Source organism: Solanum stenotomum, chromosome 12, assembly GCF_019186545.1.
Source record: "Solanum stenotomum isolate F172 chromosome 12, ASM1918654v1, whole genome shotgun sequence".
Taxonomy (NCBI): Eukaryota; Viridiplantae; Streptophyta; class Magnoliopsida; order Solanales; family Solanaceae; genus Solanum; species Solanum stenotomum.
In genome coordinates, this window is record NC_064293.1 from 35,295,215 (window position 1) to 35,313,725 (window position 18,511).

Genomic DNA, 18,511 nt, shown 5'->3' on the forward strand with positions numbered 1-18,511 from the left:
ATCTATACTTTTTAGATCCGAAATTGCAAAACATATTGCTCGACACTTTCCTTGCTTTCTTTATTGCTTTAGTTAAACTCAATAGGTTTCACGGATGTACTGGATGATTAATTTGTTATTGGAATTGCCATTTTCGTTCCTAGGACTTGATATTTCTTTTCCCTTTTTTTTGTTTTTTGTTTTTGTTGTAGACAGTTTTAGGTCATCTTCAAGTGCACATCAAAATCTGACTATCGAATATAATACCAAAGACATTTTATTGTTGGATTTGTATAGTCTACTATTGCTTCTACAACTTAAACTCTATTATTAGCCTAAAAAATACATCATATATATTATTGGTCCCGTGCATAGCACGCATGACGCCATCTAGTTCTATTACTAAATCAATGAAGATACTTTACAATATACTTTACAAAATATGTATTGGGTCAAAATTTCTTCTTTCTTCCTTCCTTCCTTCTCCTTCTTCCACGTTGAGCCATTAAAACTTTTTCAAAATTCAATTTTAAAATTTGACAAGCGAAAAATATCAGAAAAACTCAATATGTAAAGAGGAGCTCATATCTAAAATTTGAAACTATAAAGAGGAAATTTTGAGTTGGTCGGGATTGAAAGACTCCATTATCCCTAAAGCGCTTGATTTTAAAATTCGATGTGACTCAAACAAATATCGTTTTGAGTGAATAATTTGTCAAATGAATCGAAACATCGAGAGAGTTCGAAATTTGAGACTTCTTTGAAGAGATTTTGAATTAGTCAGAATTAAAAGACTTCATTAGCCATTTCAAGTTTCAAATCTTAATTTTAAAATTCGACATGCCGTGAGCTCATATCTAAAATTTATAATTGTTTAGAGGAGATTTGACTTGGTTGAGATTGAAAAAAATATGTATATGTAAATAGTATATAAACAACATGTATGGATGTATATACATCTATAACATATAGCTATACTTTATATATAGGCCAAACACATATACAACCCCTCTAAGTTGCCCTCATTTTTCATTTTGGCACTCCAACTTAGCCTTGTTCCATTTTAACCCTTAAACTCCATTTTTTATGTACCATTTTAACACAAAATACTATTTTTATGTTTTCTTTATTTTTATATATATATTCTTCAATTGCAACTTCTTATTTTAAATCGACATGTGTCAGTTAATTTTAGTTAAAAAAAATAAAAAATAACAAAAAATAATTCTTTTTAAAAAATAATAATTTCTTTTTAAGAGTTTTATGTATTTTTATGTGAAAAATAATCGACGAAATTGTGTTGATTTTCTTTCTTAAAAATCACCGACAATCTAACAAATTAAAGTCAGTCGAGTTTTAACATTTTTTAGTAGTGTTATTAGCAATGAACAAGAGTCTTTTTTACTCGTATTGAAGGTGAGTTTTTTTATTCGCATTGATTCTTATTAAAAATAAAAAGTGAGTATTTGCGTTAAATTTAGATAGCCTAGACGATAAGAAATAATAAATAAGTAGTGTTATTTAATTTAATTGAATGTTTAAGAAAGAAAATCAAAGAACTTTCGTCAATTTACTTTCATGCAAAAATACAGAGAAATCTCAAAAAATAATATTATTGTTTGAAAAATTTTATGTTCGTTCGCGAATGTTTAATTTTTTTACGAAAATTAACAGACACATGTGTATTTTTTAAAAATAAAAAATTACAATTGAAGAATATAAATAAAAAAAAATTATAAAAATTAGTATTAGTGTTTAAATGGTACAAGAAAAATGGAGTTTAAAGGTTAAAATGAAGCAAGACTAAGTTGGAGTGCAAAAATGAAAAATGAGGGCAAGTTTGAGAGGTTGTGTATGTGTTTGGCCTTATATATATATACATAGTTATATACTATTTATAAAATATCAATGCATTATTATATATACATGTGACCATTTTATTGAGATTTTTTTTTTCGTCACTTGTATAGTTACGTAGGAAACGTTTCGAACTATCCAAGGGTATACTGATGTGCATAAAAATTGACACATTACAATAGTTAGTTATGCTAATTGTATTATACAATTCTTTGTTTATGTACATTTAAGTTTTTCTTGGTATTTGCGAATATCCTATGAAATAATCATTTGATTGGGATTTGGGACACAGTCAATGCTTGACTACAAGTTTTGATATTTCATTCTATTAAAAGCATATTATTCTTTTGACAATGTATTCGTTCTGACAATTATATGCTTGATATAATACTTTCTCGTTTAAAAAAAATGGTCTAGTTTGATTTGACACGTAATTTAAGAAAAATAAAGAATTTTTTTAAATTTTGTGGTCTTAAATTAATGTTTTGTCAAATGAAAAAAATTATTTTTTAATCTTATGATTTTAAACATGCCACGTGGATGGCTGAAAATAAAATATTACCGAAAAAGGAAAAAGGTCATTCTCTTTTAAACAAATCAAAAAAAAAGGAGGTCATGTTTTTTTAAACGGAGGGAGTATAATTTTTAATTTTCTCTTTCCTTGGCTATACGGTACATCTAGAAAAAAAGCATTCTTGTTTGATACTCCCTCCGTCCCTTTTTAGTTGTCCACTTTAGAAATGACACACAGATTAAGGCAACAATGATTAGCACAGTGAAGTTACAATTTTACCCTTATGACAACTTGTCACTTCAAAATTACAACCACTTCTTTGAATTCAAGTGAAATAAATTGGAGGGAAACAACATACACTTTTACAATTTTCAAGAAGTATAAATAAGGGTATAATAGGAAAAAATTTATTGTCTTTTCTTGATTTGTCAAAATGGACAACTAAATAGGGACAACCAAAAAAGGAAATATGGACAAGTAAATAGGGACGGAGGGAGTATCAAAATACTTTTCCACAATTAAACTCAGTTATATATTAAATTAAAATGATTTTGATTTTTCAAATAAAAAATGATGCAGAACTTTTTGACTTTTAATTTGGGCAGAATAATCAAAGAGACTCTTGTATTTGACTTTGTTTGTAAGTTGAATTTTTGTACTTATAATTTTGTCAACTGAACTCTTATACTTATTGAAACACAATATTTTAAACACTTTTGACCATTGACTGAATACATGTGGCACCAATATTGCTGACTTGGAATAATGGTTAATTTCACGCGTGTTAAGGCGAGTGAGTATAATATTTTATATTAAACATCATTAAAAAAAAAGTTTAAAAAAGAACGCCAAAAAATAGAAAGATGGTAAGTCATCTTCTTCGTAGAGACGCCACTGTCCCTCCCTCCATCCAACCCAACCAAATTTCTTCTTCTCATTCCCTTCTTCTTCTTTTTTTTTTATGGATTTACATACTATTTTCACTCCGTTCTTCTTCTTACTGCACCATCCCGAAATATTTTCTCAAAAATTTCTTCTTTTGTGGCAAATCAAGATCACTTGTAGTCCTTTTCGTTTTCCACATTTCCACCCTAAAATATCAATTTCGTGAGTATTTTTTGAATTTTGTATGAGCTAATGTGAAGGGTGACAGTGGGTTTTTAAAAATTGAAAAAACTTCATTAATATGCTTGATGAAGCTTCAAGAAAAATAAATGGGTTTTGTGATTTTTTATGAAATAAATTCAAAATTGTAATGGAAATTTGTTGGGTTTGTTTATGTGAATGTGAAATTAAAGTCAAATAGGTAAGAATTTCACCCATTTGACATGAATTTGGTGCTCAATTTGAGAGCAAATATGGAGAATATTATGTTCAAAATTTTCCAGAATATGAAAAATAGTTTTATTATTTATTTTTTGACATTTAATTTCTTATATGTCATTAAGAATGACATGGAATTCCATGTGTAAACAGGTGTACTACACACGCACACATAGGATGAGAAAATGGCTTAAAATATTGTCTTTCAGAAGTTTAAAGATTCAGTTGACAAAGTCATAAGTATAAGGGTTCAACTTACAAACGGAATTAAATACAAGGCTCTTTCAGGTCCTTCCGCATTTAATTTGCAGTACAACTTAATCCAGACATAATGAATAAACTAATCCTATTTTATAAATATTTTACTAACACATTTTGACAATCAATTCTTCCACAAGGCAAATCAAACCAAATCCATAACGCCACCTAAAGGTGTTTGACTCTCCTAAGCTTCTCTTTGAACCATAGATTATGAATTAGTGCAAAATAGAAGCATTAAAATAATTAAAAACTAATGGTCTTTAATTTGAGAAACTGGTATTCTAGATTTTTTTTTATTTGGTCCAAGTAACTTTTATAGTACAATTTTTTTTACTTTAGATTTAGACCACATGAATTTAATTTTTCTATCTCAAATTCATAAAATATATTCTTTTGGGATGGATGATTTCCAGGATCTTTTTTTTTTTCTTCATTGGAATTTCAAAAATATTTATTTAGTAAAAGCATGCTAATATCGTCTCTACAACTCTGTATACCTCTTAAAAGTATATATTACCCATAAGAAAGTCGTCATAATAAACAAATGCCTAGAAGATAAGTAGCACAAAAAGGAAAATAAGTCGATTATGTGGAAGTAAATTGTAACTACAGTCAGCTTCATCGCTATCGGAGATTTATATTTTTTTAGTTCGTAAGCTAGCTCGTCTCTTAGTGTGGTTTACATCTCCTATATATGTGGTTTGCGAGCTATTGCACATGAATAGGCATATCTTGCATGGTTCACTCAGAAAGAAACGATTTTTCTTTGCTCCCAAAAAACAAGAAGGTAGATTTATGCATTTTTCTTTTATGTTGTTTCCGACTAAAATTCCCATAGTTAGAAAAAATAATGAGTCTATTTCTCCTACTTGTACAAGTCCACACGGTTCAATTTAATTTAATTTGGAGGCAAAGTATGACCATCCTTTTACTTTTCAATTTAAACTACAAAACACATAGTCAAGTCAACTGTAAACTGAAAAAACCATTTGACAAGTACATAACATTATAGGATTATATATAGTGGTTAATTTTGTAAGAAAGATATATTTTCAGCTAAAGTAGAAAAAATAATAAATCATGAGTAATTTTAATCCCTTCCCTATGTTAATTTTCATCCTCAATGCCTGTATATTTATGTCCCTTGTAACTGTCAAAGCAACTGCAAATGAAACCATAGAAATAGGTGCAATTATTGACTTAAATTCTCGTATAGGGAAGGAACAGAAAACTGCCATAAATATAGCAGTTGAGAATTATAACCATGACAGAACAAACAAGAAGCAGCTTATAACAGTTCATTTTAGACACACCCGCAAGGACACTATTCAGGATTTCTTCACAGGTAATTTGATACTTGATTTTTCTTTTGACGTTTATCGATTTGATGTATCTCTATCTCGTCTAGAATCTAAATCCGTAACGATTATAGTTCATGGATTGTTTATACGTTGGGAATTGTTATATGGAGAATAACTAACAAATTTGGGAATCTTAGTAGCTCAAGTTGGTTGACTACGTGAACTTTCAACTTGTCAATGAGGGTTCAATTTCCCCTTCCCTCCCCTTCCCCTACACCCAATTCTTTTTTCTTTCTTTAAAAAAAGGAAGAATAAATAACACATGGATTATTGTTATATGGTGAATAAAGAATACAAGTATTGTTTTATAGGGACAACCTATTGTAGGGATATTACTTGTTCCACCTTTTATTCCATATAAAATAATATATAGATTTCTGTATAACTTATACCAATATTAGTTATGCAACGTTAGGTTTCCAGTATTAAGACCCGCATAATTATGCGGATGTTAATAGGAAAACCAAACATAATATAAAGGTATATGGGGATTAGATGGTAAGACAGGGTTTTGTTCTTCATACCATATGTTGTATAAAACAATACAAATTTTTATACCAGGATTGTTTTTACATATACTTTGATTTTTAACATATTACTAGTAGTTAATGTTTATCATAGCGATTTAGTTATACAAATAGTTTTTTAGATTGTTAGTGCATAGAACTAAAACTCATTTCGTAGTTGTTTTTACAACTGTGGTACAGCGGAAGAGCTTGTTGAAAAAAAACATGTAAAGATGATAGTGATTGGCATGCAGACTTGGGAAGAAACAGCTTTAATTGCTGGTATTGGGAAAAGGCATCAAGTTCCAATTATCTCTTTTGTTACAGCTTCCTACACACCAGAATTGGTGCAACTTAAATGGCCTTTCCTGGTGCAAATGACTACGAGTAGCTTGGACCAAATAAGTTGTACATCATCTATAGTTAGCTCCTACCAGTGGAGGAAAGTCATAGTAATTTATGAAGATGACATGTATAGTGATTCTAGTATGCTTGCAGTTCTAACTGAAACGCTTAAAGGTCATGGTGTAGAAGTAGAGCATCAACTAATTCTTCCACAATTCTCTTCTCTATCCGATCCAAGGGAGGTTGTTCGACGAGAGGTTGTCAAGTTACTACAGAAACAATCAAGGGTGTTTATTGTTCTTCGCTCATCAGTATCCACAGCCAATCATCTGTTTAAAGAGGCCAAGGAAATTGGACTTATGGGAAGAGATTCAGCTTGGATACTTGCAGATTCTCTTGCTGATCTCTTGGATTCTGTTGACACAGCCTTTATTTCATCTATCCAAGGGGCTTTAGGAATCAAAAATCACTATCCAGAAGCCACTAAGTCTTTCCGACATTTTAAAGGTCAATTTCAAAAGATTTTCCGCTCTGAATATCCTATGGAAGATCACTCAGAGCCTGGAATTCATGCTCTAAAAGCATACGACAGTATCACAGCTTTTGCTAAGGCTGTGAACAGTTTGGGTACAAAAAGTTCCAATGACTCAGTGTTGATGAAAAACAGAATTCTTTCCAGCAATTTCACAGGTTTGAGTGGCAATATTAGTTTTGTCAATGGAGTACTGTCACACCCTCCAACGTTTAGGATTGTAAACGTTGATGGAAACAGGTACAATGGACTTGGCTTTTGGTCATCAATGTTTGGATTCTCGAAAGTTCTTGTAGCTGAAAATGGGGAGATAATTGGGGTTAATGGTTCTCATATTATGAAGTTTAGTGTGGTAAAATGGCCAGGAGAATTGAAACGTGTTCCGAAAGGGTGGGCAATGCCTACTGATTCAAAACCATTGATTATTGGAGTTCCAGGGAGAACATCTTTTGAGAAATTTGTAAAGGTTGAAACAGTGGCAGAGACAAATGAAATGAAGTATACTGGTTTCTGTATTGATCTTTTCAAAGAAGTACTTAAAATTTTGGAGAAAAATTATACACTACCTTATGAATTTGAACCATATAATGGTTCATATCCTGATCTGGTTCAGCAAGTGATTAATGGGGTAAGCATTTTGTTTCCGATATCCTAAATACTGTATCTAGGTTTTCATCTTGTCGCCTACTTTTCTATGGCACAGTACCCTGTGTTATACCAGGCAAAAAACCATTTAGTACTTGAGGCTTTGCTTTGGACTCATGTAATTTTTTCATGTTTTGTTATTTTTCCTTCTGTCAGACATATGATGCTATCGTTGGAGATATAACGATATTAGCTGAAAGGACAAAATATGTAGAGTTCACACAGCCATTTGCAGAGTCAGGGTTGACCATGGTGGTTCCAGTGAAGTTTGATAGATCGAATAAGGCATGGATGTTCTTGAAGCCTTTCACTGGAAACATGTGGATAGCGACAGGTGCTGTCTTAGTTTACACAATGCTTGTAGTTTGGTTCATGGAGCATCAGTCCAATCCTGAATTTAGAGGCCGGTGGAAAGATCAACTTGGAACTGTAATGTGGTTTACATTCTCTTCACTATTTTTTGCTCACAGTAAGTTTTGCTATCCTACATATTATTTGAAATTGAACAACTTGTGATTTTTAATGCTAAATGAAGTGTCCATGAAATATTCATTTTTTTCGATAAGGTAAGCTTATTAGCTTTGTTTAGACAGTAGAACTTTTTTTTCGATAAGGTAAGCTTATTAGCTTTGTTTAGACAGTAGAACTTGCAAGGAGATAACATTTTTTTACTTTGGCTGATAATCAGGGGAAAACATCAAAAGCAACTACACGAAGACTGTAGTAGTGGTTTGGCTTTTCCTAGTCTTTGTGTTGACCTCGAGTTATACAGCTTCTCTGACATCAATGCTAACTCTTCCAAGACTGGAACCAAGTGTGAAAGATATAGGGTGGATAAAGAGAACAAACGCAACCGTTGGATGTGATGGTGATTCCTTTGTTAAGGATTATTTGAAGCAAGTCCTGGAGCTTCAAAATATCAAGAACATTAGCAATCAGGACGATTATCCAAAGGAACTTGAAAGTGGAAACATCAAAGCCGCCTTTCTTGAAATCCCATATCAGAAGGTTTTCCTTAGAGAGCATTGCAACCAGTATGTTGTAGCTGGTCCTAATTACAGATTTGGAGGACTAGCCTTTGTAAGTACAAATAACTACACCATTTGCTCTTTTTAAAACCATGATCAGTCCCATAGTTCTGTTTATAGTCTGTATCTCTGATTTGCATAACTTTATTGATGTTACCAGGCATTCCAGAAAGGCTCTCCGCTAGCTCATGATGTATCTGAAGCCATACTGATTCTAACACAAGATGGTACGCTTAACCGCTTGGAAGAACACTGGTTTGCTTTGTCGAAGAATTGTGACAATGTTGATCCTACTGGTGAAACAGAAAGCCTCACCCTTGGGAGCTTCTGGGGCTTATACCTAGTCTCTGGTGCAACATCTACTCTCTGTTTGCTATTTTATGTGTATCATTTATTCAGAAAATCCCGGCAACTGACTGGAGCATTTCGTGACAATATAGTTCATCCATCAACTGATCAAAGTTTCTGGACAAAGACAGCTGGAATTATACGGTATAACAAAAATGACATGCCTACAGTAACTTTAAGGAGAGTAACGTCTGCCCGGGCAACAGGTCTTGGGGTAGACGAGAGGGCTGATTCGCGTAAGTGGCACTTAGTGAGTCCTTCAGACGCTGCCCAAATTTTTGATGGTTCTTCCCAGCATCCTCAACTTGCTATAGAATTGGGGAATTCATGGTCAGATTGAAGTGGGATTATTCAGAGTAACATAATGTCAAAACATACTTGACTATGTAGGTTTTCAGTTTTCTGCACTAAGTTATTGTAAGTAACCATTGATTCCTCTGAAATGTGAATCAATCTAAATGTAAAGGTTTCGATAGAATTATAAATTGTAGAATATGATTCCAACTCATGGACAAATGGATAGGAAAAGTGGAATGATCATGACAACATGAAAGTTCGAATGTTATGTACTCTCACAAAGTGGTCACTCACTTGGAAACAAAAAATTTATACTTGAAAGGGACTTTATAGTTTTTAAAATATCTCCTTTTTCAGGGCCACAATTAAAGCTAGGCATGAGAAAATGTGAAGCCTGAAAGTGCATGGTCCACAGCATTTACTGAGCTCATTTCTGAATGATGTCAACAAAGGGATGATTGAATTTTAAATACAAAGAGTAAAAAGTGCATCTTCTGTGACCTGCTGACTTGTGTGAAAGTGAGGTCTCTTATTGCACTTGCACATGCTATGCATTTAAGTGATCTGAGCTTCAGAAAGGTTCTTTCGAGAAATCTTCTTTAGCTGTTGGAATTCCTTTTGAGGTGAATATTTTCTCTTAAAATGGGGTATTACTGGATATCTCTACTCATCAAGACAAATTGGAAGAAATCAACTAACGTCTTTTGTTTTTGAACCGTTGTTTTTGATGACTTTCACCTACTTCATTGACGTATTGGTCATACTCTTAAGTGCGTCATTGTGTTGTGAATATTCCTTTGAAGCACAATTTGCATATCTACATGGAATTTGGCCCATTTCAAACCAAACATGTTATGCTGTAAAAATACTTTTGTTTTTTAAAACAAAAATAGGTTCTCTCATAACAAACAATTTCACTAAAGCAAACACAAAATTAACAGATCCAAGATTCATTATCTTTTGGCTTTTTAGGTAGTGAAAAGAAAGGAATACTCACGAGCTTAATTATTTCTTTGCTTGAAATACAAGTTGTTTTTGCTTAAGTTTTTGTTTTGTCTAGCTTCCTCTTCTTTTGGTGTTGGTTATATTATTACTAATTATAAAAATGAAATGGTGAAAGCATAATAAAACAGAAAAAATGAGAAAAAGTAACTAGTGAACATGGACATATTATTAGAATTTGATCATGTTTGACTAAAGACACCAGACCACCTACCTTTTACTTTACGTCTTTCTTTGTTGTACCATAGAAAGCAAATCAGTTAAATTTTGTGTTTTATGACATAAAGCTTAGTCACTGTTCCACTCACCTTTAACCTTTTACTTACCCCTTTTTTACTACACTAAATTTAACATAAGATTCTTTAAGTGTACAACTTAACAGATGGTTCCATCTCTTTTGTGCCCTCCCCCCTCCATCCCCATCCCAAGATTAAAAAAAAGAGCAAATCGTACTATATTATTAAGAAGTTAAATTAGTCAAGATACTTAAAGAGTTTAGCTATACTATAATCAACGAGGTTGAGGGCTAGCTCACTTGATGAACTGACAATTGAGGTGAAGAGTTTAAATCACATCGGTAGCATAGCATTTCCTTTCCTTTCTTCCTTCCCCGGTGTAAAATAAATATTTACCTATTTGAATAAATGCTAGTGTAATAGATCATTGGGAACTCAAAGGTGTGGCGTAGTAGTCAATGAAATCGTTAAGAATCTTGAAGTCTCAGATTCAAAACTCAATGAAGACAAAAAAAAAAATGCGCTCATTTATCCTAAGCTTGATGTACAGAGTTATCTAGTACTTGTTGTTGGTAGGGGGTGACAGATATCCCATGGAATTAATTGAGTTGTGCGCCGACAAACCGTAATAAAAAAAAAATCATTGGTTAGTGGTCACAACTACCGTAACGATATAGGGGGGAAAAATAGAAAATGACTGAGAAGTATATATTCACTTGATGTCTCCTATCATATTTATTTATGTATTCCAATATTTATTGATTGGGCATCTCCTCATGGGTCCATGATTCCTCTTTGGAACATGGCTACTTATTGTCTGTCTATAGCACTCACCTTTCGATTTTACCTATATACTTCTCCACAATTTCCTATTTTGTCTTAGCCACTAAACCAAACAACCATGTCTTCTCCCACATTTTCTTCCCCTGCCACCATTTTTATGTTCTTTTGTTTCTTCTTTATCAATTTACCCTTCTCCAATTCTCTGCTCAAGTCCCCATTGATCAACGCAACCGCCCGGCGGACGCCTCGACAACTCTCCGTTAATTATTATGCCAAATCATGCCCTCAAGTTGAATCTCTCGTTGGCTCTGTAACCTCCAACATGTTCAAAGAAGCCCCTGCCTCTGGTCCTGCTATCATTCGCCTTTTTTTCCATGATTGCTTTGTTGAAGTAAGTCACACTTTACCAGTAGTAGCTTTTTTTCACCATAATTTGAATTTTATACGTGTTAGCTAGGTTCAAAAATGCTACTTATTATAAGTGAATTGATCCCTTCCATTTGTCATCCTCAGTCTTGATGAATAAAATTACTCAAGACAGATTCAGAATTTGAATTTTATAGGTTCACATATCAGTACATATTTTATAAAACTTCTTAATATAAATATATATATATAGAGTCTGAGCTAAGTTACTGAGCTCTACTGAATTCGTAAATAATATTGTGCATCCGTCTATGAGTACCATTACATGGTGGCAAGGTGTGCCAAGTTCGCCCGGACACAGTTGCTATAAGAAAAAACATTATACTAAATGGTTTTTATTAACTTCATTGTTTGAATGCAGGGGTGTGATGGGTCAATATTGATATCAAGTAAAGCAGGAAGCAAAGAATTAGCAGAGAAAGATGCAGAAGATAACAAGGATATAGCTAAAGAGGCATTTGAGGGAATAAATAAAGCCAAAGCTATTGTAGAAAGCAAGTGTCCTGGTGTTGTTTCTTGTGCAGACATTCTTGCCATTGCTACCAGAAATTTTGTCCACTTAGTAAGTCTACTAACTCAAATACCACACAAATTAAAAGTCTACTGTAATTTAAATGGCACTATAGACTATAGTTTTTTTTCTTTTCTTTTCCTATATATTTTTGCTTCAATAAAACCTTTCCTTTTTGTACTAAACTTTGCACAAAAGACGCAACAAAATAAGTCTAAATAAAAAGAAAAAAGTGAGTCATTTTGTCTTCTTTCTTTTTCATCGAAATCGTCTCCTTCTCATATTATCCAAATTTTATGAGAAGAATCAAACGGTTCTCGACGAATGTTTAATATATTGGACGCAATAGTCCAAAATCGTACGGTATAATATATATATTTTGACATATAAAAAGTTCAAATTTATAGCTGTCCAATTGGCATGATATGATAAACAAGACAAAGGTCATACTTTTTATCTTTTGTCAATTAGTACATTAGTCATCTATGTATATGTAGGCAAGAAAGTACCAAATTGCAGTAAAGATTGCTCAATTGGAGTGGCAGTTAAAAAACATACCTGATCAAATAGATTTAGAATGACATGTGAGCTACATATTTTAATCTACTAATAATTCCGAGGACTCCAAATGAATTCTTGGGATAATAACAAACTTTTGACTTGTCTTTATTCAATGGCCATAGCATTTTGAATCACGGTTCGTCAAAATTCAATAATTTTGGTTCAGACTTTGTATTTGTTTTAAAATCTTATCATAAAGGTTTGTTGATTTGATGAATAGGTTGGAGGACCCTATTATGAAGTGAAGAAAGGAAGATGGGATGGAAAGTTATCAAAGGCATCAAGGGTGCACCAAAATCTTCCACAATCAAATTCAACAGTGGACCAACTTTTAAAACTATTTTCCTCTAAAGGACTTACCTCAGAGGACCTTGTAGTCCTCTCAGGTGCACACACAATAGGTTTTGCACATTGCAAGCAATTTGTGAACAGAATTTATAACTATAAGGGGACCAAGAAACCTGACCCTTACATGGATCCTAGGCTTTTCAAGGCCCTAAAAATGTCATGTCCACAATTTGGTGGAAATGTTGATATTGTAGCACCATTTGATGTGACAACACCTTTCTCATTTGACAATGCTTATTATGGGAACTTAGAGGCTAAATTGGGATTATTGGCTTCTGATCAAGCTTTATCTTTGGACCCTAGGACTAAACCATTGGTCCAAGAATTGGCTAAGGATAAACATAAGTTTTTTCAAGCTTTTGCTGATGCTATGGAGAAAATGGGAGGTATTGGGGTGAAAAGGGGAAGAAAGCATGGGGAATTTAGAAAAGATTGCACTATGCATCATATGTGATTTTTGTGTTATTGGATATTTAATTTTTCACCTAATTATTTATTTTTATTATTTATTATTTGATTATTTCTTTTAATTTTGTTGAATGAATCTTGTAGCTTGAACACATCTATGATATCTCCTCCGAGACAGAGGAGAATTGAGATTAAAAGAAAAAAAAAATTTCCCTTTTTTTGTCATTTATATATTTTTCATTTGGCTTCCCTCAATTACATGAATGGAAATGAGGAAAATAAAAAGTGTTTTTAAGTGCAATAACATTGTAAAAGAGTATTTACACAAACATATCATTTAAAATTGCAGTTAATTTTATTTAATAATATTAATTGGTAATTTAATTTACAATAAATAATAAGTAGGAGTAACCAAAATAAGCACGTTAAATTACAAACATCGATTGTGATGGATGGTTGGGATCTCTAAACAAGGGCGGGTTTATGCAACAGAAAACAAGGCACTTGTCTTAGGCCCCAAATTTAAGGGCTCCCATTTTTTACCAATAATAAAATTATTGTATCCTTTAAAAATATATTTTTTTAAAAGTGTATTGTACGATCAATCTTTCGTTTAATACTACAAGATTCAAAAATCTAATTTATTTTCTTATTAAACTTCAAACTTCGTGACAAGTCAAAATCAGACAAACAAATTAAAATAAATGTATTATTTATGGAAAAAGAATTTTTTTTCATATATTTTTTTTTATATAATTTTGACTATTTCAAATTCAATAATTTTTCCAAAAATAAACGACTAGTAAAAGTCAAAAGTTAAGAAAAAAATACTTTTATTTCTGTTTTACTAAAAGGAAAAAATTAGAGTGCGGACTAAATTGCGCCAGGAATAAGAACAGCAAGGGTGTGCTACATTGCGCCATAATTGCTCCACCTGACTTGTCTCGCCGGCGACGAAGAAGTTCTGAATCGGGAGAACCAAAAATGAGGGCCGTAGTCCAGCGTGTTGCTTCAGCCAGTGTAGAGGTGAAACCTTTGAAGATTTTTTTCTTCTTCTATTTATTATGTATATACTAGCTAGAATAATAGTGCTCATTGCTCACCTACTGCATAATACCAATTCTTTTGTAGGTCGAGGGGCGTACGGTATCAGCAATCGGGCCGGGCTTGCTGGTTCTCGTCGGGCTTCATGAATCAGACGTCGATTCCGATGCTGACTACATGTAAGTGAACTGTGTATAGTAAAAAATGGTACTTTGAAATGCTTAATAGAAAATAAATATTTCTGAATCAAATTTATTTTTTCCTTTAGTTTCATTTTTTGGTTCTGTTAATGTTTGTAATTTTGCAGATGCCGGAAAGTGTTGAATATGCGACTGTTCCCAAATGAGGAAACTGGAAAGACATGGGATCACAGTGTAATTTTCTCTCTGTTTCACTCTCTGTTGTGGTAGTTAAAATAATTTTTGAACAACATTACTCCCTCTGATTCATTTTGTATGGTGGTATTTTACTGGAATGGAGTTTAAATTTTTAGTTTAACTAGTGTATTGTGGAATAATAATACATTGAAGTAATGGTTGAATAGTCATTTTGATAGGGAAATAGTTACTTTAAAATTTCAGTAGTACTTTCTGAGATGATAACTATTAGTTGAGTAACCATATGAGAAATCAACTCATTCATTTATCCATTTTGTCTATGTAATAGTGAAGCTTCCTGCTGTAGACTAGAGTGAACACCTTCATCATGAGCTTTTGTTGCTATGTGATGGAATTGCATATTTATTTTTTGCCTGATATAATGTGTGGCTTCTGAGTGCTGATTTTTACAGCTATATACTGCCTAAGCATTACTAACCAATTATCTGATTGGAGACTAAAAATTTTTGCTTGAATCAATGCTTTATTATTTTGTAAATAAATTGACCTCTTATGCTAGTTGATTCTTAGAAGATATGCCACTGATAAGCATTGACATAGAACAGTTCATCTCATGAGATGAACATTTGGCTGCATTACAAGAGTATCCTATATCCAATTTATTAGGGGAAAAGAAAGAGTGGAACATATAGAGCATTCATATCATCAATACCAACTAGTTTGGGATTTAGGTCTAGCTGATTGATTGAACTTGTGCTACCTTATAAACTGTAAAAGGAAGTAGGATAAAATGGATAAGTTACTCCCTGTGTTATTAGCTGGAGGTTACATTTGTTAAGAAAATGAGAAGTTCGTCTTTGCAATGTATTGGCATATTCAATTCTTACCTCTCTTACTTTGAAAATTCATTGCTTGCATTCGGCTGTTTAACTTCTATTGGAGATTCTACGAAAGATAGGAGATTGAACAATAAGACGAACTGCAAATTTTGAAATAAAATCATCGCTCAAACTTTAGACTGAACTATAAGACGAACTGCATTTCTACTCAGAAAGAATGTAAATGGGTCATTTCTTTTACTTCCTTTGTGTCATTGACCTTACTCTCTCTTTCCCATTTAATTAGACCTATCTTTTGGTCAATTTGAAATAGTCTGGCCTAGTTTTTAAAATGACAAAGATCCTCCTTTTTCAACTGAACTCATGTGATTACCTATTGAACTTTTTGTTCTTAGACTCCACAAGTCAAATGGGTTTAGATTATTGGGATGGATGGAGTACATTTATCCATGTGAGTATTATCAAATACCAACTAGAAAATGTGGCACATATTACACAATAACAACAAACATCATAAAGACTTCTCATTTCATGAAAACATATGTTGGTAAACATTAGGAAAAAAAATTCTACCAAAATTGAATGGCATTGTCATGGAAGATAATGTCCAAAAAGCCGAAAGTAGGATATAGAAGAAGATATTTGACCCACTAGTAATACATGTATGAAGAAGTTTAATGTTTAAATCTTTACTCAAGACTAATTCGGAAATGTCACCATGTTAGTTATTTTAAGGCATTGCGGATTCATAGAGTATAAAATATCATTGCCTTTTTATATCTTGTCAGAGATTCTGATGCATCTTTGTAAATGATGATAGTATTTCATGGCTTGGACCAAAGATATATTATTTACTGTGTAGAATTGTTACTTAGTTTTACGTCACTGCTTCAGTCTTAAGTTTGTCGGCCTCTATTGTCCATTGGCAGGTAGTTCAGAAGAATTTTGAAGTTCTATTAGGTAACTGATCTGTTGTACAAGTCTCACAGTGGTATAAGTCTTAAAGATGATGCTTTGACTGTCTCAATGATGGGAAAATAAGTTAAACTTTGATCAGGATGTATAATGATTTACTTGTTTGTCTCTACTGGGTGGTGCAGTGAGTCAGTTTACACTATATGGGATTTTGAAGGGAAACAAGCCTGATTTTCATGTCGCGATGCCTCCTGAGAAAGCAAAACCCTTCTATGCCTCTCTGGTTGAGAAATTCCAGAAAGCTTACAAACAGGATGCCATCAAAGGTAAATAACTTTTTTCCGTGCATTCTCAGTTTTGATCTCCTTTTCTGTTATCAATAGTCCTATGGAAAGATAAAAGTGGATATCAACTCTTTGTCTCTCTTTGTTCTTTTGCTGAATGGGCTTCTATATTTTTGACTGAACTCCTACCTTACTTTCATAACAAGTCAGCACCAGTTCCAGGCTGTCAGCACAACTATTTTGTTTTCTGGGGGCACTCATTTCCCCCAATGCGGATTACTTGCTTATCTTTACTCCATTTGCAGACTATACATTTTGATAACTTAACCATGAAGGTTCTAATACAGAATGCTAATACTTTATTTTTGCCTTAATTCTCCCTTAACAATTTTTCCTTGAACTAAAGAAATTTAGTGTTGTAATGTTGGAATATGTTCTAATCTGGAATGTTGTGATATAATAGCTATTCCCTTCTGTGAGAAGGAACGTTTAGTAATCGTTTCCTCAGACTAGAATACTTGTATATCATTACATATGGAACACAAGGCTAAATTTCTCCAGCCATTGTGAGATATTCTTCCAAGTAATTGAAGTGTTTGGATGAGCTTTTGAAAAGCCTAAGCTTTTAAATTGTTGCGTTCAACATCATCCATGCAGTCATAGTAATTACATCTGATAACTATTCACTGGATAATGCTATTGGTTTTTTATCCATGGTGTTGTTCTGTCAACTATCTCATTATTGGGGCTCTTATATCTGCTTGGTTTTGAAAAATGGCACAAGCATAGATCAGTATCATAGATGTTAAAGCTGAACTAATATCTGCTTTCTTTCAAAATCTCCAATTCTTGAAGATATTGTAGTCTATGTTAGTAATAAAAAAAGGTCTTCGTTAGTATTACTGTTCTCTTCAGATAGTTCTTCTGCACGTGCAAAGAAGTTATATTTCTCTGTGCAATGGTCAAAGATTGACTGGCTTTGATGCTCTTGTTTTTACTGATGAGGTCTAAAGTATTATATCCTCTTATTTTCTGGTCATACTAGTTTTTACTCACCTTAGTTAATCCCCAGAACTTCAGCTATTAGACTGAAATGTTTTCAAAACGCCTTACTAGCTTACTCTGTGAATAATGAATCCACAGGAGTAACTTCTGCACTTCTAGTTTTGTTTTGTTCTTTTGAGAATACTAAAATTACAGACATTGTACAATGCGAGATGACCATCTATATTTTTTTGTTTATTGCAGATGGTGTCTTCGGAGCAAAAATGAAGGTGAGGTTCTCTGAAAAAATGATTTCTTTTAGCCTTAAAATTCTGTAGAACTGGAGGATATTCTCAGACTTGGGTATTTGTTTAATTTGGTAGGTCAACTTGGTCAATGATGGGCCTGTCACGATGCATCTTGACTCAGCACAACCGTCAAAATGAGACTGAAGCAATTGAGGAAGTGATTCTTAGCACTTCTATTATAATTTGAATGATAAATCTAGCGTTCTAAAAGTAGGCACCAATAAGTGTTGGGTTATTATTTTATAAAATTTTAGTAATCTCAAAATCTGAAAGGAATCAAAAGAGGGAAAAGAAAACTATTTGTTATACCCAGGTGGAATTTTATTACTCATACAGGATTATACTCCTAACTCTCAAACTTGGATTGAAGTGTCACGAATATGAACTTTCAGCTTATAGTTGTTATCACTTGTTGAAGTAGCTGCAAACCTACTTCGGTAGTACATTGCACCAAAATTATTTGAGAACATCCTGCATATCATCCACAGAGCACATCAACACCTCTCATGAGAACATGACGCTTCAAAT

The 18,511-nt window shown here is 32.8% G+C and overlaps 3 protein-coding genes across 4 annotated transcripts; all 3 read left to right on the plus strand.

The window, feature by feature from the left end:
* Positions 1 to 5,003: 5,003 nt before the first annotated feature.
* Positions 5,004 to 9,447, plus strand: LOC125849424 (glutamate receptor 2.9-like). Of its 2 annotated transcripts, XM_049529509.1 has the most exons (6): positions 5,004 to 5,279; positions 6,003 to 7,306; positions 7,480 to 7,792; positions 8,012 to 8,403; positions 8,512 to 8,701; positions 8,792 to 9,368. In XM_049529509.1, the coding sequence occupies exons 1-6, from the start codon at positions 5,015 to 5,017 to the stop codon at positions 9,037 to 9,039; spliced, it is 2,712 nt and encodes a 903-aa protein (XP_049385466.1). In that variant the 5' UTR covers positions 5,004 to 5,014; the 3' UTR covers positions 9,040 to 9,368. The 2 variants fall into 2 exon arrangements, with proteins under 2 accessions (XP_049385466.1, XP_049385465.1); XM_049529508.1 differs by having other exon boundaries at positions 8,512 to 9,447.
* Positions 9,448 to 11,093: 1,646 nt separating this feature from the next.
* Positions 11,094 to 13,375, plus strand: LOC125848187 (peroxidase 19). Its single transcript, XM_049528009.1, has 3 exons — positions 11,094 to 11,408; positions 11,805 to 12,005; positions 12,736 to 13,375. Exons 1-3 carry the CDS (start codon positions 11,136 to 11,138, stop codon positions 13,315 to 13,317), a joined length of 1,056 nt encoding a protein of 351 aa, XP_049383966.1. The 5' UTR covers positions 11,094 to 11,135; the 3' UTR covers positions 13,318 to 13,375.
* A 763-nt stretch (positions 13,376 to 14,138) lies between these two features.
* LOC125848460 (uncharacterized) lies at positions 14,139 to 18,415 on the plus strand. Its single transcript, XM_049528323.1, has 7 exons — positions 14,139 to 14,297; positions 14,403 to 14,494; positions 14,623 to 14,689; positions 16,422 to 16,452; positions 16,593 to 16,733; positions 17,940 to 17,965; positions 18,059 to 18,415. Exons 1-7 carry the CDS (start codon positions 14,256 to 14,258, stop codon positions 18,119 to 18,121), a joined length of 462 nt encoding a protein of 153 aa, XP_049384280.1. The 5' UTR covers positions 14,139 to 14,255; the 3' UTR covers positions 18,122 to 18,415.
* The last annotated feature ends 96 nt before the right edge of the window (positions 18,416 to 18,511 follow it).

Excerpts from the sequence above, each read along its gene's own strand:
- LOC125849424 (XM_049529508.1), top strand. The coding sequence starts at position 5,015 with ATGAGTAATTTTAATCCCTTCCCTATGTTAATTTTCATCCTCAATGCC. Across the intron at positions 7,793-8,011 it reads TTCACTATTTTTTGCTCACA|GGGAAAACATCAAAAGCAAC; the intron begins GTAAGTTTTGCT and ends GCTGATAATCAG. Across the intron at positions 8,404-8,511 it reads GATTTGGAGGACTAGCCTTT|GCATTCCAGAAAGGCTCTCC; the intron begins GTAAGTACAAAT and ends TGATGTTACCAG.
- LOC125848187 (XM_049528009.1), top strand. The coding sequence starts at position 11,136 with ATGTCTTCTCCCACATTTTCTTCCCCTGCCACCATTTTTATGTTCTTT. Across the intron at positions 11,409-11,804 it reads TCCATGATTGCTTTGTTGAA|GGGTGTGATGGGTCAATATT; the intron begins GTAAGTCACACT and ends GTTTGAATGCAG. Across the intron at positions 12,006-12,735 it reads CCAGAAATTTTGTCCACTTA|GTTGGAGGACCCTATTATGA; the intron begins GTAAGTCTACTA and ends TTTGATGAATAG.
- LOC125848460 (XM_049528323.1), top strand. The coding sequence starts at position 14,256 with ATGAGGGCCGTAGTCCAGCGTGTTGCTTCAGCCAGTGTAGAG. Across the intron at positions 14,495-14,622 it reads GATTCCGATGCTGACTACAT|ATGCCGGAAAGTGTTGAATA; the intron begins GTAAGTGAACTG and ends GTAATTTTGCAG. Across the intron at positions 16,734-17,939 it reads CAAACAGGATGCCATCAAAG|ATGGTGTCTTCGGAGCAAAA; the intron begins GTAAATAACTTT and ends TGTTTATTGCAG.